The sequence below is a fragment of the Tachyglossus aculeatus genome, chromosome 26 (assembly GCF_015852505.1).
Source record: "Tachyglossus aculeatus isolate mTacAcu1 chromosome 26, mTacAcu1.pri, whole genome shotgun sequence".
In the NCBI taxonomy this organism is placed as follows: Eukaryota; Metazoa; Chordata; class Mammalia; order Monotremata; family Tachyglossidae; genus Tachyglossus; species Tachyglossus aculeatus.
Genome location: NC_052091.1, coordinates 18,604,863 through 18,632,624, shown reverse-complemented (window position 1 = coordinate 18,632,624; position 27,762 = coordinate 18,604,863). Strand labels below are relative to the sequence as shown.

The 27,762-nt window shown below is 50.3% G+C and overlaps 1 protein-coding gene across 1 annotated transcript in view; it reads right to left on the bottom strand.

Annotated features, from left to right (window-relative positions):
- The window catches only part of PDE8A (phosphodiesterase 8A), a 223,458-nt gene extending 211,242 nt beyond the window's left edge, over window positions 1-12,216 (bottom strand). Inside the window, exons 1-2 of the mRNA XM_038767010.1 lie at window positions 12,136-12,216; window positions 11,878-11,952 (exon numbers count right to left, since the gene is read on the bottom strand). Of these exons, the coding sequence (XP_038622938.1) occupies window positions 11,878-11,952; window positions 12,136-12,216 (156 nt within the window). The remainder of the gene's footprint in view (window positions 1-11,877; window positions 11,953-12,135) is intronic.
- Window positions 12,217-27,762: the final 15,546 nt, after the last annotated feature.

Genomic DNA, 27,762 nt, shown 5'->3' with positions numbered 1-27,762 from the left:
CTCTGTCTCCCCCTTCTAGACTGCGAGCCCGCCGTTGGGTAGGGACTGTCTCTATGTGTTGCCGACTTGTACTTCCCAAGCACTTAGTACAGTGCTCTGCACACAGTAAGCGCTCAATAAATACGATTGATTGATTGATTGATTGACCTTGCTGCTTTAAATCCAATCGGAAGAAGGTCCAGCCAGCCCAGAACTCTGTCTCCCGGGATGCCCGGAGAATCCTTTAGATGGTTGACCTTCTGGTCCTCCCTCCTCCTGGCTAATCTTTTACCTAATCGATCGATCAATCAAATCAATGGATTCTACGGAGCACGTGTTGTGTGTGCAGCACCGTACTAAGCGCTTGGGAGAGTATAATAGAACAGAGTTGGTAGACGAGTTCCCTGTCCACAGCGAACTTATGTTCTAGAGCTCCCATCCCAGCGCTTTGCACATAGTAAGCGCTTAACAAATGCCATCATCCTTATTATTATCTCAATCTTTGGCCTTTAAGGACTATCCCAGACCTACTGCCCACGTAGGCGGGGGATGTATCCGCTCATTGTTCTCTCCCAAGCGCTTAGTACAGGGCTCTGCGCACTGTAAGCGCTCAATAAATATGACTGAATGAAGCAGATAAGTCTTCTCACGCCTCCTCAACCCTTCCAACATGGTTAACTTTCCCTCGAGTAACCTATTTTGAACTTCTTATCCAAAATGATCAGCCAAAAATATTTACGGCACTTATTAATCTGTGCTAAACTCTGGGAGAGATAAAAAGATCATCATATCAGAAATGGTCCCCATTCCACGTGGGGCTCACAAATGAAGAGATAGGGACACCGCTCTCACCCCCATTTTACAGAGGAAACTTAGTACAGTGCCCTGAACAAAGTTGGCGCTCAGTAAGTATGATTGATTGAGGCACAGAGAATCTCTGGAGGGAGAGTCAAGCAGAGGCCTACCTATTCCATTTCTAGCTCAGGCAGTGGCCAGCGAATGGAAGGCGATCTGCTATAAATTAAAACTCACCCGCGCTGGGCAGCACAGGAGAGAGTCAAGGGCGGAAACTCAAGTTTACTGCACGGAAGGTATTCTGTATTTTTTTTAATCAAAAAAAACTATGGATATGCTACCAGAATGATTGCAGGTGGGGAATTCTGGGAGAGATGTGCCCATGAAGTCGCTGTGGGTCGGTAACGACTTGATAGCATAAGATACGACAAGAGATGCATCAGACTAGCTTAAAAAACTAAAAAAAAATCCCCCCCGCCAAAACCCTCCAGGAGAAGTGGGTGGTCGACAGCGACAAAGGCAGCTGAGAGGTCGAGGATGATTAGGATGGAGTAGAGGCCATTGGATTTGGCATCATCATCATCATCAAGCGTATTTATTGAGCGCTTACTGTGTGCAGAGCACTGTACTAAGCGCTTGGGAAGTACAAGTTGGTAACAATAGAGACAGTCCCTACCCAGCAGTGGGCTCAAAGTCTAAAAGGGGGAGACAGAGAACAAAACCAAACATACTAACAAAATAAAATAGAATAGATATGTACAAGTAAAATAGAGTAATAAATATGTACAAACATATATACATATATACAGGTGCTGTGGGGAAGGGAAGGAGGTGAGATGGGGGGATGGAGAGGGGGACGAGGAGGAGAGGAAGGAAGGGGCTCAGTCTGGGAAGGCCTCCTGGAGGAGGTGAGCTCTCAGCAGGGCCTTGAAGGGAGGAAGAGAGCTAGCTTGGCGGATGGGCAGAGGGAGGGCATTCCAGGCCCGGGGGAGGACGTGGGCCGGGGGTCGATGGCGGGACAGGCGAGAACGAGGTACAGTGAGGAGATTAGCAGCAGAGGAGCGGAGAGTTTGGCAAGAAGGAGGTCATTGGTTACTTTTTGTGTTTTTTGTGGAATGAAGTCTCCCTCCAATTATTGTCCCTTCTCCCGCCTACCGTTCCTCTCCAAAATCCTCGTGCAAGCTGTCCACATCCGCTATCTCAAGTTCCTCTCCTCCAAATCTCTCCTCCACTCCCTCCAATCTGGCTTCCGCCCCCTTCACTTCCAAGAAACTGCTCTCTCAAGTCACTAGTGACCTCCTTCTTGTCAAATCCAAAAGTCCCTACTCCATCCCAATCCTCCTCGACCGCACCGCTACCTTTGACACTGTCGACCACCCCCTTCTCCTGGAAGCAGTCTCCAACCTCGGATTCACTGAGGCTGTCCTCTCCTGGTTCTTCTATCTCTCTGACCGCTCAGTGACAGTCTCTCTCACGGGCTCCTCCTCTGCCTCCCACCTTCTAACTGTGGGAGGGTCTCAAAGGTTCAGTTATTCTATTCTCCATCTACACCCACGTAGATATTCCTGATGACCCTTCGGCTGTCCACCTTAGATCACTTCTCAACTCCATGGACCTCCTACTCCATCCCACCTCACCCATTCATCAACCTGGACACACACTCGATCTCATCATCTCCAGCTTCTGCACAATCTCTACCCTCACCAACTCTGAAATCCCTTTACTACAACCGCCTCACTTGCCTTCTCTCCCACACTCCTCCTCCCCATAAATCTGGACTGTTACCCCACAGAGACCGCCGATCTTTTGACCCCATCCAATTTTCTCAAATCATCATGCCCAAGTTAGGCTCCGTACCCAAACTACCTTCCCTCGACGGCCAAATTGATGCTCTCAACACCACCTTCTCTGCGCAACTCAACTCATTCGCTCCCCTAGTCCTTTGATCTTGTACCACTAACCCTCGGCCCTGGATCACCTCTACAGTCTGCTTCCTTCATTCCTGTGCAAGAGCCGCGGCGGAAATCTAGATATCAGGCCGATTTCGTCCATTACAAGTTTATCCTTGTGTGCTTTAACTCTGCCCTCTCCTCTGCCCACCAAAACTATTTCTCCTCCCTTACTGACTCCCATATCCACCGCCCTTGCCAGTTGCTCCAGATATTTAACTTCCTTCTCAGGCCCCCTGTCCCCCCCTCCTCCCCCATCCCTCGCCCCCTGTGACCCACCCACCTATTTCATCAACAAAATTGACCCTATCAGGCATGATCTCCCGAAAATCCCCCCTGCCCCACTCCAGGCCCTCCCCTCTCCTGCCCCTTCTTCAACTCTCCCATCTTTCCCAGCACTATCGCTATAGATCTCCTGCCTTCTCTCAAAATGCACCCCATCCGCCTGTGCATCTGACCCTATTCCTTCGCACCTCATCAAAACACTTGCCCCCTCCCTTCGTCCCTCCCTAACTGCCATCTTCAACTCTCCAATGGCTTCTTCCCCACTGCTTTTAATCATGACCATATCTCCCCCATCCTACAAAAATCCTCCCTTGACCCCATGGCTCCCTCCATTTATCGCCCCATCTCCCTCTTACTGTTCTCCAAAATCCTTGAGCGAGCTGTCTACACCCGCTGCCTCAAGTTCCTCTCCTCCAATTCTCTCCTTAACCCCCTCCAATCTGGCTTCCATTCCCTTCGCTCCACAAAAACCACCTTTTCAAGGTCACCAATGACCTCCTTCTTGCCAAATCCAATGGCCTCTACCCATCCTAAATCCTCCTCGACCTCTCAGCTGCCTTTGTCGCTGTCGACCACCCAATTCTCCTGGAAACATTACCCAACCTCGGCAGCACTGACGCTGTCCACTCTTGGTTCTCCTCCTATCTCTCTGGCCGCTCATTCTCAGTGTCTTTTGTGGGCTCCCTCTGTCTCCCATTCCCTAACTGTGGGGGTCCCTCAAGGTTCAGTTCTGGGTCCCCTTCTTTTCTCCATCTATACCCACTGCCTTGGAAAACTCATCTGCTCACACGGATTCAGCTACGGTTTCTCTCTCCCTCTCTGCAGTCTCGTAGTTCCTCCTGCCTTCAAAACACCTCTACTTGGACGTCCTGCCCTCATCTCAAACTTAATATGGCAAAAACTGAACTTCCCGCTGCCTTTCCATCACTGATGACGGCACCACCAACCTTCCCGTCTCACAAGCCCGCTGAGGGCAGGGAATGTGTCTGATGTTATATTGTACTCTCCCAAGTGCTTAGTACTTTGCACATAGTAAGCACTCAAGCTTATTATTAGTAATAACACCAGTAACACACCCACTTCCTCAGAGAACTCATTTGCTCCCACGGCTGCAACTGCCACCTCTAGGCAGATGATTCCCAAATCTACATCTCCAGTCCTGTTCTCTCTCCTTCTCTGCAGTCTCGCATATCCTCCCGTCTTCAGTACATCTCCACTTGGAAAAGCCACCTCAAACTTCACATGCCCAAGAAAACTCCTTGTCTTCCCACCCAAACTCTGTCCTCCTCCAGGCGCTTTAGACGGCACTACCATCCTCCCTGTCTCACAAGCTGGTAACCGTGGTGTTATTCTCGACTCACCTCTTTCATTCAATGCACGAATCCCACCTATCACCAGATGTTGTCGGCTCAACCTTCACAACATCGCTAAAATCTGCCCTAATCCTCCACCACCTTGACTCCTGCACGAGTCTCCTTGTTGAATTCCCCGCTTCTTGCTTCTCCCTACTTCAGTACACACTTCGCTCTGCTGCCGGGATCATTTTTTTTTTTTACAAAAGCATTCAGTCCATGTCTCCCCACTCCTCAAGAACCTCCAGTTCATCTATCTCGCCGCTGACCTCGTCCTGCCTCTGGCCCTCTTCATACCGGACAGACGATCACTCTCCCTACCTTCAAAGCCGTACTGAAGGCCCATCTCCTCCAAGAAGCCTTCCCTGACTAAGCCCCCCTTTCCTCTTCTCCCACTCCTTTCTGCATCACCCTTGCACTTGGATTTGTACCCTCTCTCAGCCCCACAGCACTTTATGTGCATATCTGAAATGTATTCATTTCTATTAATGTCTGTCTCCCCCTCTAAACTGTAAACCCACTGTGGGCAGAGAACGTATTTACCAACTCTGATATACTGCATTTATTCATTCATTCAATCATATTTATTAACAGCTTACTGTGTTGCAGGGCAATGTACTAAGCGCTTGGGAAAGTACAATCATCATCATCATCAATCGTATTTATTGAGCACTTACTGTGTGCAGGGCACTGTACTAAGTGCTTGGGAAGTACAAGTTGGCAACATATACAATAAATACAAGTACAATACAATAAATAGTGACAATCCCTGCCCACAGTTTAGAGGGGGGAGACAGACAACAATACAAATAGAAATCAATACAAATAAATAAAATTACAGATCTATAAATAAGTGCTGTGGGGCTGTGAGGGGTTGGGGGAGAACAAAGGGAGCAAGTCAGGGCCACGCAGAAGGGAGTGGGGATGAGGAAAAGTGGGGCTTAGTCTCCCAAGCGTCTAATACAGTGCTCTGCAATCAGTGAGTGCTCGATAAATACAACAACCGATTGACCAGTGAGGTGTCAAGTCCTGCATTCATCCCAGGGTTTCTGCATTAGTGGGAAACAACAGGTTGTATCCCCAGATTGAAATCAATCAATCGGTGGTATTTACTGAGCGCTTCCTGGGCACAGAGCACTATATTAAGCACTTGAAAGAAGACAGTACAACAGAGTTGGGAGACATGTTCCTTCTCTGTACCTCAGTTCCCTCATCTGTATTATGGGGATTAAGAGTGTGGGCTCCATGTGGGACAACCTGATTACCTTGTATCTACCCCAGTGCTGAGAACAGTGCTTGGCACATAGTAAGCACTTAAATACCACTATTATTATTATTATTATCATTATTATTATGTTCCTTGCCCACTGCAAGCAGGTTACAGGATCAGGGAAAGACGTCAATCCGGGGACGAGAACCCAGCAGTAATGGCTAGAGCTCTAGGTTGCTTGTATCGGGTGGTGGTTGTAACCTGGGGTGTCTTGTACCAGAGGGTTTCATTTCATTTATTTTCATTCAATCGTATTTATTGAGAGCTGACTGTGCGCAGAGCATTGTACTAGGGAGAAGATCAATAGGACAATAAACAGACACAATCCCGGACCACAGTGATCTTACACTCTAGAGAAAACCGATTCCCTCAAGCCTCCAGCTGCTGGGGGAAACTGGGAAACAACAATTCCATGTCCTGCCGGTCCACACCCTTAGTATTTCTTTCAACTTCAAAAACAAACCCTCTAATAATAAAATAATAATAATTGTGGTATGTGTTAAGCGCTTACTATGTGCCAGGCACTGTTCTAAGCGCTGGGGTAGTTATAAGATAATTAGGTTAGACACAGTCCCTGTCTCACATGAGGCTCACAGTCTTAATCGCCATTTTACAGATGAGGGAACTGAGGCCCAGACAAGCAAAATGACTTGCCCAAGGTCACATAGCAGACAAGTGGTGGAGCCAGGATTAGAACCCAGATCCTTCTGACTCCAAGGCCATGCTGCTTGCCCTCTCAGCCCACCTTGTCCTAATCATTCAATCATATTTATTGAGCGCTTACTGTGTCACATAGCAGACAAGTGGTGGAGTCAGGATTAGAACCCAGATCCTTCTGACTCCTAGGAAGGCCACGCTGCTTGCCCTCTCAGTCCACCTTGTCCTAATCATTCATTCAATCACATTTATTGTGCGCTTACTGTGTGCAGAGCACTGTACTAAGCGCTTGGGAAGTACAAATCGGCAACATAAAGAGACGGTCCCTACCCAACAACGGGCTCACAGTCTAATCTTTTCAGCTAAACTCATAAGGAAAGTGCCCCACATTTTTGTTTTTTTTGGTCTTCTCCAGCTCCATTATGTACTTCCTAAATTGCAGCAGAGCGGGCTTACTATTACTGATGTCTTTTTATTATTATTATTATATCAACTGAAAGGACTTCCAGGAAAAAAGAATAATATCCACAATCAGAAACCATACGGGGTGAGTAAAAAGCTACAATTATTATTACAATTATTCTATTTGTTCCGAGTCCACCGAGGTTCCTGAGTCTTGCACCCAGAACACATGCAGTGTTGAATGCATGAAAATTGGGTCCCACTTCAAAGAAACAAAAACAAAAACAAAAAAACCCCACAACACAGAAAGGTAAACGACTCACCTACTGCCTAACTACCAAGATGGCCCACAGCTGGTTCTCCTGGGAAGATCTGTCAACTTCAACATGACCTCACAGCACAGTGCTAAGCGCTTAGTACAGTGCTCTGCACACGGTAAGCGCTCAATAAATACGATTGAACGAATGAATGAATTTGTCCAGCCAACAGCATAGCTCCTAGCTTCTCCAAGCTTCTCCACTCCCTCCCCCACTTCATATTTCCAGTTTGGCCTTTCCTCCGTGACACTGTTTATTTAAAAACCAGCGGTGAATGTTTATGGAATAAATCCCAGAAATAGAAAGAAGTTCCAGATTTCTCGTCTACAACTTCCAAGCCACCATTTTTGCATTAATAAACTCGCTTTCAAGCAAAATGGTCCGAGTCCTGCTTTCTAATCCGAACTCAACGTCTGCCGGGAGATGACCCAGGAGGTTTTGGGGTTTAAAATCACAAAAACATAAAACCGCTCATTTGGAAATGGCATCGCGTGGTTTGAGAGACGACCCGCCTGTCCGGTAAAAAGTATCTGTTTTAAAGTTTTTTTAAAAAAAAAGCCCAATTAAGCGGATCAAAAATGCACGCGCATTATATCTAACCTACTGTCCCACACTAAAAAGAAGCGGCCCAGGAATTTTTCTGTTTTTTTAAAAAGGATAGTTTCCATGGATATCCGCACTTCTGAATAGAGATCCGTCTCTTGGAAAGTATCTGCAAGAGCCAACCTGTTCCATTGGTTGTGGGAAACGGGAATGTGGGGGAAGAGCGGGGAACCCCAAAGGTGAAGTTGTCCCGGAGGTGGTATAAATCCTTTCGGCTCCACTGGGCCAAAGTGGAAGATTGCTTTGCCTATTCCCAAGGAAAAAAATAGGATGGACAGGGTGAGCGTGTTACAAAACAGAACAAAGCCATAAAAATCCAACGGGAAGGTCGAAGGGGAAAGACACCGGCCAATTCTGAAGAAAAATGGTATTTTTAAGATGACGCCGGCTCAAAATTATGGGTCTGAGGAAACACAGTAGAACATTTTCTTCTCCATTTTTACAGCCCCTCTGGCCAAAGGCAAAGAACTACAGAGTGGAAGCTTCCTGCATCAAGCTCCGACACATTTTTCCTGATTTTCTCCGTTTCCTATCCCCCGTCTCTTAAACAAACAAGATCCCAGAAAAAAAAAAAAACAACCCAGAGTGGGGGCAGGGAGGGGAATAAAGCAAAACCTCAGCTCACGAAACTCAAGGCGGAGATATAGGCAGGGCCAGGAAATTCCAAAGTTAAGGTTTCTGCCCCAAACTCTCTGCTTGCCGAATGAAGTGAAATGACGTCTTTTCTATTCCTGTTTTTCTGGTTCGATGCGTGAGGCGGCACGGCGCTTCTTCACGCCGCCGTGCGCCCCGCAAAAATGCCAAGGGAGCGCGGTTCGGGCTGGGGAGGACACGGATACGTGGAGAGGTTGGTTTTGCGGGTGAAAAGCGGGAAGACGCCGCAGAGCGGGTGGCCAGAGCCCGGGCCCGGGATTCAGGAGTACCAGGGTGCTCAACGCGGCTCTGCCAACTGCTTGACCCTGGGCCAACAGCTTTACTGGGCCTCAGTTTCCCCCGCTGTGAAACGGACATACCTGCTCTCCCTCCTAATTCACTCGTACCTCCCCAGCACTCAGAATGATGATGATGGCATTTTTTTTATGTGCCAAGCACTGTTCTAAGCGCTGGGGTAGATACAAGGTGATCAGGTTGTCCCAAGTGGGGCTCACGGTCTTCAGCCCCATTTCACAGATGAGGCCACTGAGGCACAGAGAAGTGAAGTGACTCGCCCAAGGTCACACAAGCAGACAAGTGGCGGGGCCGGGATTAGAACCCACGACCTCCGACTCCCAAGCCTGGGGTCTTGCCACTAAGCCACACTGCTTCTCTAATGGCGGTTGACACACGGCAAGCACCGAAACGCGTTCAAAACACACAGCAAGAAACGAATATTAATAATAATCGCGGTATTTGTTAAGCACTTACTATGTGCCAGGCACTGTACTAAGCGCTGGGGGGAGGGCATACAAACGAATTTAGACTTTTAGACTTTTAGACTGTGAGCCCACTGTTGGGTAGGGACTGTCTCTATAGGTTGCCAATTTGTACTTCCCAAGCGCTTAGTACAGTGCTCTGCACATAGTAAGCGCTCAATAAATACGATTGATGAATTGGGTTGGGCGCAGTCCCTGTCCCATGCGGGGCTCACGGTCCCGACCCGTGTTTTACAGATGAGGTAAATGAATCAATCAATCAATCAATGGTATTTATTGAGCGCTTACTGTGTGCAGAGCACTGTACTAAGCGCTTGGGAAGTACCAAGTTGGCAACATATAGAGACGGTCCCTGCCCAACAGTGGGCTCACAGTCTAAAAGGGGGAATGAAGCCCAGAGAAGTGAAGTGACTTGCCCAAGGTCGCACAGCAGACAGGTGGCGGAGCCAGGATTAGAACCCAGGACCTTCTGACTCCCGAGCCCTAGCCACTACTTCTCAGCCTTCCAGGACCCGGAGGAGTTAGGGAGCCCTGCGCTTGGCCCACAGGACCCAGTTCCAATCCATCAGTGGTACTTATTGAACGCTACGAGCGGAGCGCCGTACTGAACGCTTGGGAGAGTCCCATCCGGCGGAATTAGCAAACGATAGGGGATCCTTCTTATTTTTGTTCGGTTGCTAAAAGTCCTGTCGGGAAAACGTGCCGGGAACACCGGGGCACTCCTCAGAGGGGGAAATCCGAGCCCATTCCAATTTCACGCTCAATTGATATCAACCTGTTATTCCACAAAGCGCGTTCGCTCGCCCACTCCGGACATTTCCGAAATACAGTTGGCTGCTTTCGGCTCCCGGGGCTCCCACCGGCACCATCACCACCAAGGACCGTCTCGATGCAAATCCCAGGGGAAGGGGCATCTCCGCAAGGCGCGCGGGTGCCAGCGCTGCCGATGCCCACTGCCGGTAACAAATAACAGAAATGGAGTAGAAAGGCAGGTTCTCGTCTTGCGATTCATGTGTTGCCATGTCATGTGCTGCCAATTTGTACTTCCCAAGCGCTTAGTACAGTGCTCTGCACATAGTAAGCGCTCAATAAATACGATTGATTGATTGATTCTGCTCCCGGCGCCCAAGTCGAGGCCTGTGTCCCGCTAGACCGGAGTCCGGGGGCTGAAGTGGCTTCGAAGAGGCTCTCCTTCGAGAAGCGGTGTGGCCTAGTGGCTAGAGCACGGGGCTGGGATCTGGGTTCTGATCCCGGCTCCACCACTGGTCGGCTGGGTTACCTTGGGTCAGTCACTTCCCTTCCCTGGGCCTCAGGCCCCTTGTCTGTAAAGTGGGGATTAAGACCGTGAGCCCCACGTGGGACATGGACTGAATGAATCCAACTTGGTTAGGTTGTGTCTACCCCAGGGCTGGCACATAGTAAGGGCTCAACAAATGCCATTGAGGAGAGAGAGAGAGAGAGAGGGAGAGAGAGACAGAGAGAGAGAGAGGGAGGGAGAGAGAGAGAGAGGGAGAGAGAGAGAGAGAGAAGGGGAGAGGGAGAGAGAGAGGGAGAGAGAAGGGGAAAGGGAAAGAGAGGAGAAGGGGGAGAGAGGGAGAGAGAAGGGTGAGGGGAAGAGAGAAGGGGAGGGGGAAGAGATAAGGGGAGGGGGAGGAGAGAAGGGGGGAAGGGGAACGGGAGGGGGAAGGGGAACGGGAGAGGGAAGGGGAAAGGGAGAGGGAAGGGAGAGGGAAGGGGAAAGGGAGAGGGAAGGGGAGAGGGAAGGGGAAAGGGAGAGGGAAGGGGAAAGGGACGGGGAGAGGGAGAGGGAAGGGGAGAGGGAAGGGGAGAGGGAAGGGGAGAGGGAAGGGGAGGGGGAAGGGGAGAGGGAAGGGGAGGGGGAAGGGGAGGGGGAAGGGGAGGGGGAGAGGGAAGGGGAGAGGGAAGGGGAGAGGGAAGGAGAAAGGGAGCGGGAAGGGGAAAGAGAGAGGGAAGGAGAGAGGGAAGGAGAGAGGGAAGGGGAAAGGGAGAGGGAAAAGAAGAGGGAAGGGGAGAGGGAAGGGGAGAGGGAAGGGGAGAGGGAGAGGGAAGGGGACGGGGAAAGGGAGGGGGACGGGGAGAGAGACAGAGGGAAGGGGAGAGAGAGAGAGGGAAGGGGAGAGGGAAGGGGACGGGGAAAGGGAGGGGGACGGGGAGAGAGACAGAGGGAAGGGGAGAGAGAGAGAGGGAAGGGGAGAGGGAGAGGAAAGAGGAGAGGGAGAGAAAAGGGGAGAGGGAGAGAAAAGGGGAGAGGGAGAGAAAAGGGGAGAGGGAGAGAAAAGGGGAGAGGGAGAGAAAAGGGGAGAGGGAGAGAAAAAAGGGGAGAGGGAGAGGAAAGGGGAGAGGGAGAGGAAAGGGGAGAGGAAAGGGGAGAGGGAGAGGAAAGGGGAGAGGGAGGGAGGAGGGGAAAGGGAGGGAAAAGGGGAGAGGGGAGGGGAAAGGGAGAGGGAAGGGGAGAGGGAGAGGGAATGGGAAGGGGAAAGGGAGAGGGAGAGGAAAAGGGAGAGGGAAGGGGAGAGGGAGAGGAAAAGGGAGAGGGAAGGGGAAAGGCGACGGGGAACAGGAGAGGGAAGGGGAGAGGGAGAGAGAAGAGAGAGAGGAAGGGAAAGGGAGAGAGAAGGGAAAGGGGGAGAGAGAAGGGGAAAGGGGGAGAGAGGGAGAATGGGGGGGAGAGAGAGGGAGAGAAAGGGGAGAGGGAGAAAGGGAAAGGGGGAGAGAGAAGGGGAGAGGGAGAGAGGAGGGAGGATGGGGGAAAGAGAAGAGGGAGAAAGGGAAAGAGGGAGAGGGATCGGGAGGGAGAAGGGGCGGCGGCGTGGGTGGGGGGATTGGGGGTGTTACCTTGTGTGCGTTGCGGGGGTGTCGGGGCTGCGGGGCTTCGGGGTCGGTGGGCCTGGCGGGGCCGGGCCTGGCGGGCTGCGGCCGGGCTCGGCAGGGGCCCGTGCGGGCCGCGCCCAGGAACAGCCCCGGACGGACGGCCCGGACCGGGCCGCCGCCGCCTCCTCCTCCGCCGCCTCCTCCGCCTCCTCCTCCTCCTTCTCCTCCTCCTCCTCCCGGGCCGGGGGGCGGCGGGGCGCCCGGGGGTCCCGGGGGTCCCGCCGGGCGGGGGTCGTCGGCCTCCTTGGCCCCGCGGTAGTGCACCCGGCTGTCCGAGATGTGGATGCTGGGCGCGCAGCCCATGCTGGGGGCCGCTCCGGGAGGTCCGGTGGGTCCGGTCCGGTCCGGTCCGGTCGGGGCGGGTCAGCCCCGGGGGGGCGGGGGCCGCATGGCCCGGGGACGCCGAGCGCCGCCCCCGAGCCGCCGGCCGCCCGTCATCCGGCCTGCACGGGGGACCGCTGCCCGCGGGACGGGGCCGGGGCCGGGGCCGGGCGCACCTTCACGCACGCGCACACACACACACCGCTCCGCTCCGCGGCTCCGGACGGACGGACGGACCGGACCGGAGCGGACCGGCAGCCCCCCCCGCCCGGCCCCGAACCCACTAAAAATGGCGAGAAAACCCGGCGCGGCCGGGAGGGACGGCGCCGGGGGCGGGGGCGGGGCCCGGGGAGGCGAGGGGGCGGGGCTTCGGGAGCGGAGGCGCGGCTGGGCGGGGCTTGCCGGGGCCGGGGCGGGGGAAGGGGCGGGGCTTAGGCCCCCCGGAGGCGCTGCTGGGCGGGGCTCATTGGCCGAGGGCGGGGAAAGGGGCGGGGCTTCGGGAACCGGAGGCGCTGGTGGGCGGGGCTTGGGGGGCCGAGGGCGGAGAGGGGGCGGAGCCTTTTCGGTCTGAAGGTGGTAGGCGGGGCCTGGGGGACCGAGGGCGGGGAAAGGGGCGGGGCTTAGGGGCCTCGAGACGGGAAGGGGGCGGGACTTCGGGGCCGAAGGGGGCGGTGGGCGGGGCTGTGGGCCCGAAGGGGGAGAGGGGCGGGGCTTTCGGCCCCGAAGGCGGTGGTGATGGGCGGGGTTTAGGGGCCGAGGGCAGAAAAGGGGGCGGGGCTTCGGGCCCGAAGGTGGGGTTGGGCGGGGCTTATGCCGATGCCGCGAAGGTGGTGGTGGGCGGGGCTTGGGCTGAGGGCGGGGCGGGGCGGGGCTATGGACCCGAAGGCGGGGAAGGGGCGGAGCTTTTCGGTCCGACGGTGGTGGGCGGGGCTTAGGGGCCCGAAGGCGGGCGGGGCTTCGGGACCGAAGGGGGCGGTGGGCGGGGCTTAGGGGCCCGAAGGCGGGGAAGGGGCGGGGCTTTCGGGCCCGCAGGCGGGGAGGGGCGGGCTTAGGGGGCCGAAGGCGTGGTGGGGGCGGGGCTGCTGACCCGAAGGCGGGGAAGGGGCGGGGCTTCGGGTCCGAAGGTGGTGGTGGGAGGGGGGGGCCGACGCCGGAAAACGGGGCGGGGCCTCGGGCTCGGAGGGGGTGGGCGGGGCGTAGGAGGGCCGGGGAGGGGGAAAGGGGCGGGGCTTCTAGCCCGAAGGCCGGGAGGGGCGGAGCTTAGGGCCCGAAGGCGGTGGTGGTCGGCGGGGCTTTGGGGCCGAGGGAGGGGCAGGGGCGGGGCTATGGACCAGAAGGCGGGGAGTGGGGCTGGGCTGAGGGCCCGAAGGCGGGGAAGGGGGCGGAGTTTTCGGGTCCGAAGGTGGCGGTGGTGGGCGGGGCTTAGGGGGCCGAGGGCGGGGCTGTGGGTCCGAAGGCGGGGAAGGGGGCGGAGCTTTTCGGTCCGAAGGTGGTGGGCGGGGCTTAGGGGGCCGGGGGCGGGGAATGGGGCGGGGCTTCGGGACCGAAGGGGCGGTGGGCGGGGCTTAGGGGCCGGGGGCGGGGTGGGGGCGGGGCTATGGACCCGCAGGCGGGCAACGGGGCGGAGCTTCGGGTCCGAAGGTGGTGATGGTGGTGGTGGGAGGGGGTCAGGGCGCCGAAGGCGGGAAAGGGGGCGGGGCTTCGGGCCCGAAAGTGGCAGTGGGCGGGGCTTAGGGGCCGAGGGCGGGGAGAGGGGCGGGGCTTCGGGTCCGAGGGGGGAGGGGCTGGGCTTCGGGTCCGAGGGTGGGGAAAGGGGGCGGGGCTTCGGGTCCGAGGGCGGGGGAAAGAGGCATGGCTTCGGGTCCGAGGATGGAGAAAGGGGCGGGGCTTCGAGTTCGAGGGTGGTGGAAGGGGCGGGGCTTCGGGACCGAGGGTGGGGAAAGGGGGCGGGGCTTCGGGTCCGAGGGCGGGGGAAAGAGGCGTGGCTTCGGGTCCGAGGATGGAGAAAGGGGCGGGGCTTCGAGTTCGAGGGTGGTGGAAGGGGCGGGGCTTCGGGTCCGAGGGTGGGGAAAGGGGGCGGGGCTTCGGGTCCGAGGGCGGGGGAAAGAGGCGTGGCTTCGGGTCCGAGGATGGAGAAAGGGGCGGGGCTTCGAGTTCGAGGGTGGTGAAGGGGGCGGGGCTTCGGGTCCGAGGGTGGGGAAAGGGGCGGTGCTTCGGGTCCGAGAGCGGGGGGGGGGGAGGGCGGAGCTTCGGTCCGAAAGTGGGGGCGGGGCTCCGGGCCCAAAGGCGGGAAAGGGGCGGGGCTTCGGTCCCGACGGCGGTGGAGGGGGCGGGGCTTCGGGCCCCTCCCCCTGCGGACATGCCCTGGCGTGGTCCGGCTCTGGTCTGTCAATCAATCAATCTGTCCATCAGGGGCGGGGCCGAGGCCGGAGCGGGCGCGCGCCGGCCAGCCAATCCGAACACGCCGCCCGAGGACGGCCCCGCCCTCTCCGATGACGTCACCGCAAGACAGCCCGCTCACTCGGGGTTTTTATTCCTTTTTTTTTTCTGTGGTAGCTATTGAAGCGCTCACTACGTGCCAGGCACTGTATTAGACGTAAAACGGCCGGGGCCGGCGGGCACACGCACGATTCCTTTTTTTTTTTCCCCCTCATGGTATTTGTTGAGATGCTCACTATGTGCCAGGCACTGTTCTGAGCGCAAAGCAGGCAGGCCCGTAGGGCTCGCAAACATATTTAAAAGTATATATGTATATTTTAAAAATACATAGATGTTGAGGAGCTTACTAGGTGCCCAGCCCCGTACTAAGCGCTGGGGTAGATACAAGCTGATTAGATCGGACACATGGGGCTCACAGTCCTAATCCCCATTTTACAGTTGAGGGAACTGAGATAATAATAATAATAAAAATATAATAATAATAATAATAATAACATAATAATAATAATGATAATAACATTTATTAAGCGCTTACTCTGTGCAAAGCGCCGTTCTAAGCGCTGAGGAGGTTACAAGGTGATCAGGTTGTACCACGTGGGGCTCATTCATTCATTCATTTATTCATTAATTCATTCATTCATTCGTATTTATTGAGCGCTTACTACGTGCAAAGCACCGTTCTAAGCGCTGAGGAGGTTACAAGGTGATCAGGTTGTCCCACGGGGGGCTCATTCATTCATTCATTCATTCATTCATTCGTATTTATTGAGCGCTTACTATGTCCCTTTTAGACTGTGAGCCCACTGTTGAGTAGGGACTGTCTCTATGTGTTGCCAATTTGTACTTCCCAAGCGCTTAGTACAGTGCTCTGCACATAGTAAGCGCTCAATAAATTCATTCATTCATTCATTCGTATTTATTGAGCGCTTACTACGTGCAAAGCACCGTTCTAAGCGCTGAGGAGGTTACAAGGTGATCAGGTTGTCCCACGGGGGGCTCATTCATTCATTCATTCATTCATTCATTCATTCGTATTTATTGAGCGCTTACTATGTCCCTTTTAGACTGTGAGCCCACTGTTGGGTAGGGACTGTCTCTATGTGTTGCCAATTTGTACTTCCCAAGCGCTTAGTACAGTGCTCTGCACATAGTAAGCGCTCAATAAATTCATTCATTCATTCATTCGTATTTATTGAGCACTTACTATGTGCTAAGCACCGTTCTAAGCGCTGAGGAGGTTACAAGGTGATCAGGTTGTCCCACGTGGGGCTCATTCATTCATTCATTCATTCATTCATTCGTATTTATTGAGTGCTTACTCTGTGCAAAGCACCGTTCTAAGCACTGAGGAGGTTACAAGGTGATCAGGCTGTCACACGTGGGGCTCATTCATTCATTTATTCATTCATTCATTCGTATTTATTGAGCGCTTACTATGTGCAAAGCTCCGTTCTAAGCGCTGAGGAGGTTACAAGGTGATCAGGCTGTCCCACGTGGGGCTCATTCATTCATTCATTTATTCATTCATTCATTCATTCGTATTTATTGAGCGCTTACTATGTGCTAAGCACCGTTCTAAGCGCTGAGGAGGTTACAAGGTGATCAGGTTGTCCCACGTGGGGCTCATTCATTCATTCATTCATTCATTCATTCGTATTTATTGAGCGCTTACTATGTCCCTTTTAGACTGTGAGCCCACTGTTGGGTAGGGACTGTCTCTATGTGTTGCCAATTTTTACTTCCCAAGCGCTTAGTACAGTGCTCTGCACACAGTAAGCGCTCAATAAATTCATTCATTCATTCATTCATTCGTATTTATTGAGCGCTTACTCTGTGCAAAGCACCCTTCTAAGCACTGAGGAGGTTACAAGGTGATCAGGTTGTCCCACGTGGGGCTCATTCATTCATTCATTCATTCATTCATTCGTATTTATTGAGCGCTTACTATGTCCCTTTTAGACTGTGAGCCCACTGTTGGGTAGGGACTGTCTCCTCTATGTGTTGCCAATTTGTACTTCCCAAGCGCTTAGTACAGTGCTCTGCACATAGTAAGCGCTCAATAAATTCATTCATTCATTCATTCGTATTTATTGAGCACTTACTATGTGCAAAGCACCGTTCTAAGCGCTGAGGAGGTTACAAGGTGATCAGGCTGTCACACGTGGGGCTCATTCATTCATTTATTCATTCATTCATTCGTATTTATTGAGCGCTTACTCTGTGCTAAGCACCGTTCTAAGCGCTGAGGAGGTTACAAGGTGATCAGGTTGTCCCACGTGGGGCTCATTCATTCATTCATTCATTCATTCGTATTTATTGAGCGCTTACTATGTCCCTTTTAGACTGTGAGCCCACTGTTGGGTAGGGACTGTCTCTATGTGTTGCCAATTTTTACTTCCCAAGCGCTTAGTACAGTGCTCTGCACACAGTAAGCGCTCAATAAATTCATTCATTCATTCATTCATTCGTATTTATTGAGCGCTTACTCTGTGCAAAGCACCGTTCTAAGCGCTGAGGAGGTTACAAGGTGATCAGGTTGTCCCACGGGGGGCTCATTCATTCATTCATTCATTCATTCATTCATTCATTCATTCGTATTTATTGAGCGCTTACTATGTCCCTTTTAGACTGTGAGCCCACTGTTGGGTAGGGACTGTCTCTATGTGTTGCCAATTTTTACTTCCCAAGCGCTTAGTACAGTGCTCTGCACATAGTAAGCGCTCAATAAATTCATTCATTCATTCATTCGTATTTATTGAGCGCTTACTATGTGCAGAGCACCGTTCTAAGCGCTGAGGAGGTTACAAGGTGATCAGGCTGTCACACGTGGGGCTCATTCATTCATTTATTCATTCATTCATTCGTATTTATTGAGCGCTTACTCTGTGCAAAGCACCCTTCTAAGCGCTGAGGAGATTACAAGGTGATCAGGTTGTCCCACGTGGGGCTCATTCATTCATTCATTCATTCATTCATTCGTATTTATTGAGCGCTTACTATGTCCCTTTTAGACTGTGAGCCCACTGTTGGGTAGGGACTGTCTCTATGTGTTGCCAATTTTTACTTCCTAAGCGCTTAGTACAGTGCTCTGCACATAGTAAGCACTCAATAAATTCATGCATTCATTCATTCATATTTATTGAGCGCTTACTCTGTGCAAAGCACCGTTCTAAGCGCTGAGGGGGTTACAAGGTGATCAGGTTGTCCCACATGGGGCTCATTCATTCATTCATTCATTCATTCGTATTTATTGAGCGCTTACTATGTGCAAAGCACCGTTCTAAGCGCTGAGGAGGTTACAAGGTGATCAAGTTGTCCCACGTGGGGCTCATTCATTCACTTATTCATTCATTCATTCGTATTTATTGAGCGCTTACTGTGTGCAGAGCACTGGACTAAGCGCTTGGGAAGTCCAAGTTGGCAACAGATAGAGACGGTCCCTACCCAACAGCGGGCTCACAGTTTAGAAGGGGGAGACAGAGAACAGAACAAAACAAAACATATTAACAAAATGAAATAAATAGAATAAATATGTACAAATAAAATAAATAAATAGAGTAATAAATACATACAAACATATATACAGGTGCTGTGGGGAGGGGAAGGAGGTAAGGCTGGGGGGATGGGGAGGTAACTGAGGCCCATAGAAGTGAAGTGACTTGCCCAAAGTCACACAAATGACAAGTGGCGGAGCAGGGATTTGAACCCATGACTTCTGACTCGAAAGCCCGGGCTCTTTCTACTGAGCCACGCTGCTTCTCTCTGGTAGTTGTTGAAGGGATCAGGCACTGTATTAGACGTAAAATGGCCGGGACCGGTGGGCACCCGCACGATTACTTTTTCTTTTCTTTTTTTCCCCTCATGGTATTTGTTGAAATGCTCACTATGTGCCGGGCACTGTTCTGAGCGCAAAGCAAACAGGCCCGTAGGGCTCGCAAACATTTTTAAAAGTATATATGTATATTTTAAAAATACATGTATGTTGAGGAGCTTACTAGGTGCCCAGCCCTGTACTAAGCGCTGGGGTAGATACAAGCTAATTAGATCGGACACTTGGGGCTCGCAGTCTTAATCCCCATTTTACAGTTGAGGGAACTGAGATAATAATAATAATGGCATTTATTAAGCGCTTACTATGTGCAAAGCACTGTTCTAAGCGCTGAGGAGGTTCCAAGGTGATCAGGTTGTCCCACCTGGGGCTCACAGTCTTCATCCCCATTTTACAGATGAGGTCACTGAGGCCCAGAGCAGTGAAGTGACTTGCCCAAAGTCGCACAAATGACAAGTGGCAGAGCAGGGATTTCATTCATTCATTCATTCATTCATTCAATCGTATTTATTGAGCGCTTACTATGTGCAAAGCACTGTTCTAAGCGCTGAGGAGGTTCCAAGGTGATCAGGTTGTCCCACGGGGGGCTCACAGTCTTCATCCCCATTTTACAGATGAGGTCACTGAGGCCCAGAGCAGTGAAGTGACTTGCCCAAAGTCGCACAAATGACAAGTGGCAGAGCAGGGATTTCATTCATTCATTCATTCATTCATTCAATCGTATTTATTGAGCGCTTACTATGTGCAAAGCACTGTTCTAAGCGCTGAGGAGGTTACAAGGTGATCAGGTTGTCCCACGGGGGGCTCACAGTCTTCATCCCCATTTTACAGATGAGGTCACTGAGGCCCAGAGCAGTGAAGTGACTTGCCCAAAGTCGCACAAATGACAAGTGGCAGAGCAGGGATTTCATTCATTCATTCATTCATTCATTCATTCAATCGTATTTATTGAGCGCTTACTGTGTGCAAAGCACTGTACTAAGCACTTGGGAAGTACAAGTTGGCAACCTACAAGGTAATACAAGGTAATCAGGTTGTCCCACCTGGGGCTTACAGTCTTAATCCCCATTTTACAGTTGAGGCAACTGAGATAGAAGTGAAATAATAATAATAATAATAATAATAATAATAATAATAATAATAATAATAAAAAGCATTTGTTAAGCGCTTACTATGTGCCAAGCTCTGTTCTAAATGCTGGGAGGGGATACAAGGTAATCAGGTTGTCCCACCTGGGGCTTACAGTCTTAATCCCCATTTTACAGTTGAGGCAACTGAGATAGAAGTGAAATAATAATAATAATAATAATAATAATAATAATAATAAAAGCATTTGTTAAGCGCTTACTATGTGCCAAGCTCTGTTCTAAATGCTGGGAGGGGATACAAGGTAATCAGGTTGTCCCACATGGGGCTTACAGTCTTAATCCCTAAGCGTGGCTCAATGGAAAAGAGTACAGGCTCTGGAGTCAAAGGTCATGGGTTCAAATCGCTGCTCCACTAATTGTCAGTTGTGTGACTTTGGGCAAATCACTTGCCTTCTCTGTGCCTCAGTTACCTCATCTGTAAAATGGGGATGAAGACTGTGAGCCCTCCATGGGACAACCTAATCACCTTGTAACCTCCCCAGCGCTTAAAACAGTGCTTTGCACATAGTAAGCGCTTAATAAATGCTATCATTATTATTATTATTTACAGATGAGGTAACTGAGGCACAGAGAATAATAATAATAGTAATAATAATAATTGGCATTTGTTAAGCACTTACTATGTGCAAAGCACTGTTCTAAGCGCTGGGGAGGATACAGGGTGATCAGGTTGTCCCATGTGGGGCTCACAGTCTTAATCCCCATTTCACAGATGAGGTAACTGAGGCCCAGAGAAGTTAAGTGACTTGCCCAAGATCACACAGCAGACATGTGGAGGAGTCGGAATTCGAACCCATGACCCCTGACTCCAAAGCCCGTGCTCTTTCCACTGAGCCACGTCAAGTGACTTGCCCAAAGTCACACAGCTGACAAGTGGCGGAAGCGGGATTAGAACCCATAACCTCCGACTCCCGAGCCCGGGCTCTTTCCGCTGAGCCACGCTGAAATGACAGGGCCGAGGTCACACAGCAGACAAGTGGTGGAGCCGGGATTCGAACCCAGGTCCTTCTCCCAGGCCCGTGCTCTTGACACTAGGCCACTCTCTTAGTCTACAGCAGCCCATAGCAGTGTGGTGTAGTGGTTAGAGTAGCGTGGCTCGGTGGCAAGAGCCTGGGCTTGGGAATAAGAAGATGAGGGTTGATTGATTGATTAAATACGATTGATCGATGAGGGCTCTAATCCCGGCTCCACCTCTTGTCTGCTGTGTGACCTTGGGCAAGCCACTTAACTTCTCTGTGCCTCAGTTACCTCATCTGTAAAATGGGGATTAAGACATTGTAGTTTCCAAGCGCTTAGTCCAGTGCTCCGCACCCAGTAAGCGCTCAATAAATATGATTGAATGAATGAATGAACGATGTGTATATATATCTATAATTCTATTTCTTTTGATGGTATTGACACCTGTCCACTTGTTCTGTTATGCTGTCTGTCTCCCCCTTCTAGACTGTGAGCCCGTTGCCATATTTATTACTCTATTTATTTTATTAATAAAGTGCTCTGCACACAGTAAGCGCTCAATAAATACGATTGAATGAATGAATGAACGATGTGTATATATATATCTATAATTCTATTTGTTTTGATGGTATTGACACCTGTCCACTTGTTCTGTTATGCTGTCTGTCTCCCCCTTCTAGACTGTGAGCCCGTTGCCGTATTTATTACTCTATTTATTTTATTAATACAGTGCTCTGCACACAGTAATTGCTCAGTGAATACGATTGAATGAATTAGTTAACGATGTATATATATATAGATATATATGTCTATAATTCTATTTCTTTTGATGGTATTGACTCCTCTCCACTTGTTCTGTTATGCTGTCTGTCTCCCCCTTCTAGACTGTGAGCCCGTTGCCATATTTATTACTCTATTTATTTTATTAATACAGAGCTCTGCACACAGTAAGCGCTCAATAAACACGATTGAATGAATGAATTAACTATGTGTATATATAGATCTATAATTCTATTTCTTTTGATGGTATTGACACCTGTCCACTTGTTATGTTATGCTGTCTGTCTCCCCTTCTAGATTGTGAGCCCACTGTTGAGTAGGGATTGTTTCTGTTGCCAAATTGTAGTTTCCAAGGGCTTAGTCCAGTGCTCCACACACAGTAAGCGCTCAATAAATATGACTGAGTGAATGAATTAATGATGTGTATATATATATCTATAATTCTATTATTTATTTTGATGGTATTGACGACTTGTTCTGTTATGCTGTCTCCCCCTTCTAAGCTGTGAGCCCGTTGCCATATTTATTACTCTATTTTATTAATACAGTGCTCTGCACACAGTAAGCGCTCAATAAACACGATTCAATGATTGAATTAATGATGTGTATATATCTATAATTCTATTTATTTTGATGGTATTGACACCTGTCCACTTGTTCTGCTATGCTGTCTGTCTCCCCTTTCTAGACTGTGAGCCCATTGTTGAGTAAGGATTGTCTCTGTTGCCAAATTGTAGTTTCCAAGTGCTTAGTCCAGTGCTCCGCACACAGTAAGCGCTCAATAAATACGGCTGAATGAATGAATTAACGACGTGTATATAGATATCTATAATTCTATTTCTTTTGATGGTACTGACCACTTGTTCTGTTATGCTGTCTGTCTCCCCATTCTAGACTGTGAGCCCGTTGCCATATTTATTACTCTATTCATTTTATTAATACAGTGCTCTGCACACAGTAAGCGCTCAATAAATACGATTGAATGAATGAATTAATGATGTGTATATATATATATATCCGTAATTCTATTTCTTTTGATGGTATTGACACCTGTCCACTTGTCCTGTTATGCTGTCTCCCCCTTCTAGACTGTGAGCCCGTAGCCATATTTATTACTCTATTTATTTTATTAATACAGTGTTCTGCACACAGTAAGCACTCAATAAATATGATTCAATGATTGACTTAATGATGTGTATATATCTATAATTCTATTTATTTTGATGGTATTGACACCTGTCCACTTGTTCTGTTATGCTGTCTGTCTCCCCCTTCTAGACTGTGAGTCCATTGTTGAGTAGGGATTGTCTCTGTTGCCAAATTGTAGTTTCCAAGCGCTTAGTCCAGTGCTCCGCACATAGTAATCGCCCAATAAATACGACTCAATGAATTCAATCGCTTATGAATGAATTAAGCACCTATGAATGACCCTTCCTAGCTTCAGAGACCCCCTGAGAAGGGGCCTGTGACAGACCGTTGGCGGGAACTCAGTGTGGCTCAGTGGCAAGGCTTTGGAGTCAGAGGTCATGGGTTCAAATCCCCCAACTGTCAGCTGTGTGACTTTGGGCAAGTCACTTCACTTCTCTGGGCCTCAGGTCCCTCATCTGTCAAATGGGGATGAAGACTGTGAGCCCCCCCCCCACCCTTGTAACCTCCCCAGCCCTTAGAACAGTGCTTGGCACATAGTAAGCACTTAATAAGTGCCGTTATTATTATTATTATTATATTATGATATATTATAATAATTATAAGTACAATATATAATTATATATCATATATTATAATATATTATAATTATAAGTACAACATATATAATTATATATATTACAAGCGCTTAATAAATGCCATTATTATTATATTAATGTTATAATATTATAATTGACAATAATAATGATGATGATAATAATAATAATAATAATAATCAAAAAATAACCGGTTGGCACCCAGTTGGGGCGGGAGAGGTGAAGGCGCGGCCACAAGGGGGCGTGGTGAGGGAGGAGGGGCGCGAGACTGAGGAAAGGGGCGGGGGAAGAGCCCGGGGCGGCGCTAGTGCGCATGCGCAAACCCTCCGCGCGCACCTCCCTGCGCTTCCCGGCTCCGCCGGTGGCGGCGCCCGTGCGCTTCCTGGGCGATTTACAATTCATTCATTCATTCATGCATTCATTCCTATTTATTCATTCAACCGTATTCATTCATTCAATCGTATTTATTGAGCATATTTATTAAGCGCTTACTGTGTTCAGAGCACTGGACTAAGCGCTTGGGAAGTCCAAGTTGGCAATGTATAGAGACCGTCCCTACCCAACAGTGGGCTCAATCAATCAACCAATCATCAATCGTATTGATTGAGCGCTTACTGTGTGCAGAGCACTGTACTAAGCGCTTGGGAAGTACAAGTTGGCAACATATAGAGACAGTCCCTACCCAATAGATATGTACAACTAAAATAGAGTAATAAATATGTACAAACATATATATATGTATACATATACATATATAGGCTCACAGTCTAGAAGGGGGAGACAGAGAACAAAACATATTCACAAAATAAAATAAATAGAATAAATATCAATCAATCAATTTCATTTATTGAGCGCTTACGGTGTGCTGAGCACTGAACTAAGCGCTTGGGAAGTCTAAGTTGGCAACATATAGAGACGGTCGCTACCCAAAAGTGGGCTCACAGTCTAGAAGGGGGAGACAGAGAACAAAACAAAACATATTCACAAAATAAAATAAATAGAATAAATATCAATCAATCAATCATATTTATTGAACGCTTACTGTGTGCTGAGCACTAAACTTAAGCACTTGGGAAGTCCAAGTTGGCAAAATAGAGAGACGGTACCTACCCAACAGTGGGCTCACAGTCTAGAAGGGGGAGACAGAGAACAAAACAAAACATATTAACAAAATAAAATAAATAGAATAAATATCAATCAATCAATCGTATTTATTGAGCGTTTACTGTGTGCGGAGCAGGGATTAGAACGCATGACCTCTGACTCCCAAGCCCGGGCTCTTTCCACTGAGCCACGCTGCTTCTCTAAGCCCTGGGCAGGTGGGGTTAGATGACCACAAGCTCTGGGCAGGTGGGGTTAGATTCATTCATTCAATCGTATTTATTGAGCGCTTACTGTGTGCAGAGCACTGTACTAAGCACTTGGGAAGTACAAGTTGGCAACATACAGAGACGGTCCCTACCCAACAACAGGCTCACAGTCTAGAAGGGAAAAATGGCATTTATTAAGCACTTACTACGAGCAGAGCACTGTTCTAAGCGCTGGGGAGGTTACAAGGTGATCAGGTTGTCCCACGGGGGGTACTCACAAGTTAGATAATAATAATAATAATGTTGGTATGTGTTAAGCGCTTACTATGTGCCAGGCACTGTTCTAAGCACTGGGTGGGGGATACAAGGTAATCAAGGCTGTCCCACGTGGGGCTCACAGTCTTAATCCCCTTTTTACAGATGAGGGAACTGAGGCCCAGAGGAGTTAAGTAGCAGCGTGGCTCAGTGGAAAGAGCCTGGGCTTTGGAGTCAGACGGATCCCGGCTCTGCCACATGTCTGCTGTGTGACCCTGGGCAAGTCACTTCACTTCTCTGAGCCTCAGTTACCCCATCTGTAAAATGGGGATTAAGGCTGTGAGCCCCCCGTGGGACAACTTGATCCCCTTGTATCCCCCCCCAGCGCTTAGAACAGTGCTTTGCACCTAGTAAGCACTTAACACATGCCATTATTATTATTATTATTATTATTATTATGTGACTTGCCCCAAGTCACACAGCTGACAAGTGGCAGAGCAGGGATTAGAACCCATGACATCTGACTCCAAAGCCCGTGCTCTTTCCACTGAACCACGCTGCTTCTCTACCGTCTAGGGAGCCTAATACCGTCTGGGGAGCCTAAAGTTTCAGCTTACAAACATCCTAGGATCAGGGCACATGTATTTTGCTTTTGTTGCGCTTGCCCAAGCACTTAGTATGCTGTGTTCTCACTAGGCACCTACTCTTTTATAGTATGTGTTTAGTACTTACCATGTGCCAGGCACTGTACTATGCAGGGGGTGAGATACACACACAGTCCACATCCCACAGGAGCCCACAGTTTCCATCCCCAATTGACAGATGAGGAAAGCATTTGTGCCGCTTTTCTCTTCCCTCCGCGGTCCTTAATTCACTCTGTTGCCCGGATTATCTTCCCACTCTTCAAGAAGCTCCAGTTGTTACCCCCTCCACCTCCGCATCAAATAAAAGTTCCTCACCATCGGCTTGAAAGCACTCAATCAGCTCTCCCCTCCCTATCCTCCATCTTCAACTCTTCGCTCTCTCCCGAGGCTCTCCTGCTTTCAAACATGTCCACATCTCCCCTAGCCTAAAAAAACCCTCTCTTTTCCCCATGGCTCCCTCCAGTTATCGCTCCATCTCCTTCCTATCATTCCACTTCAAACTCCTCAAGCGATTTGTCCACATCCACTGTCTTAGTTTCTCTCCTCCAATTCTCTCCTTGGCCCCCTCCAATCTGGCTCCGTCCCCTGCATTCAAGAGAAAACGCCCTCTCGAAGATGACCAGTGATCTCCTTCTTACCAAATCCAACAGCCGCTACTCCATCCCAATCCTCCTCGACCTCTCAGCTGCCTTCGACACTGCCGGCCACCCCTTTCTCCTGGAAACATTATCCAACCTCGGCTTCGCTGACGCTGTCCTCTCCGGGTTCTCCTCCCGTCTCTCCGGCCTCTCCTTCTCGGTCTCCTTCGCGGGCTTCTCCTCTGCCTCCCACCCCCTAACTGTGGGGGGTCCCTCAAGGTTGAGTTCTCCATCCCCTTCTCTTTTCCACCTACACCCACTCCCCTGGAATACTCATTCGCTCCCATGGCTTCAACTACCACCTGCATGAGGCTGACACCCAGATCTCTCTCCCTCTCTGCAGTCTCACATTTCCTCCTGCCTTCAGGACACCTCTGCTTGCATGTCCTGCCGACACCTCAAACTTAACGTGTCCCAGACAGAACGCCTCGATTTCCTACCCAGCCTCCGTCACCCCTGACTTTCCTGTCACTGTCGACAGCCCCGCTGTCCTTCTATCTCACAAGCCTATAACCGTGGTGTTATCCTTGAGTCCTCTCTCTCATTCAACCCCCACATTCAGCCCGTCACTAAATCGGCCTTCAAAGCATCGCTCAAAATCCTCCCTTTCCCCTCCATCCACGGTGATCCAGGCACTTATCCTAACCCACCTTGATTACTGCATCAGCCTCCTTACTGACCTCCCAGCCTCCTGTCTCTCCCCACTCCAGTCCATACTTCATTCTGCTGTCCGGTTCATTCAGGCCACTTCTCCCCACTCCTTAAGAACCTCCACTCGTTGCCCATCCACCTCCACATCAAACAGAAACTCCTCACTGTCGGCTTTAAAGCACTCAATGGGCTTTACCACCCTTCACTGACCTACTCCAGCCCACCCCGCGCACTCTGCTCCTTTAACCCAGCTTCTTCACTGGTCCCCCATCTCATCCATGTCACCATTGACCCCTTTCCCATGTCCTCCCCCTTGCCTAAATTCCCTCCCCCTCCACATACGCCAGACCATCACCCTTCCCATCTTCCAAGCTTGAATAAGGTCACAACTCTTCCAAGAGACGTTCTTCAATTAAGCCCTCTTTTCGCCAACTCCCTCCCTTCTGTTGACTTCAATGCATTAATTCATCCCACACGCAGCTCCGGGACATTTACGTACATATCCGTAAATATTTTAATTTCTGTCTCCCCTCCTAGACTGTAAGCTCACTGTGGGTGGGGGAATGTTTCTGTTTATTGTTCTATTGGACTCTCCCAAGTGCTTTGTACAGTGCTTTGCACCCAGTAAGCGCTCGATAAATACGATCGTGTCTGCCGGCTCTGTTGTACTGTATTCCCAAGTGCTTGTTCAGTGCTCGGCACACAGTAAGCGCTCAATAAATATCACTGAGCGATTGATTGGGGGAGATGAGATTTTACTAGGGCCGATCTCATCCTGGAAGTTGCTTCGATTCAAAAGGAGCATTCTCTGCAGAGAAGCAGCGTGACCTAATGGATGCAGCCCGGGCTGGAGAGTCCGAAGGATCTGGGATCTCGTTCCGGCCCGCCACTCGTCTGCTGTGTGACCTCAGGCAAGTCGCTTCACTTCTCTGGGCCTCAGTCACCTCATCTGTAAAATGGGGATGAAGACCGTGAGCCCCATGTGGGCCAGGGACTGCGTCTAACCTGATAGCTTGTCTCTACCCTAGCTCTCAGTCCAGTGCTTGGCACATAGTAAGCACTTAGATACCATCATTATCATTGCCCAGTCCAGCTTACAGATTAAAAAAAAACCCTGTTAGAAAAAGCCAAAATC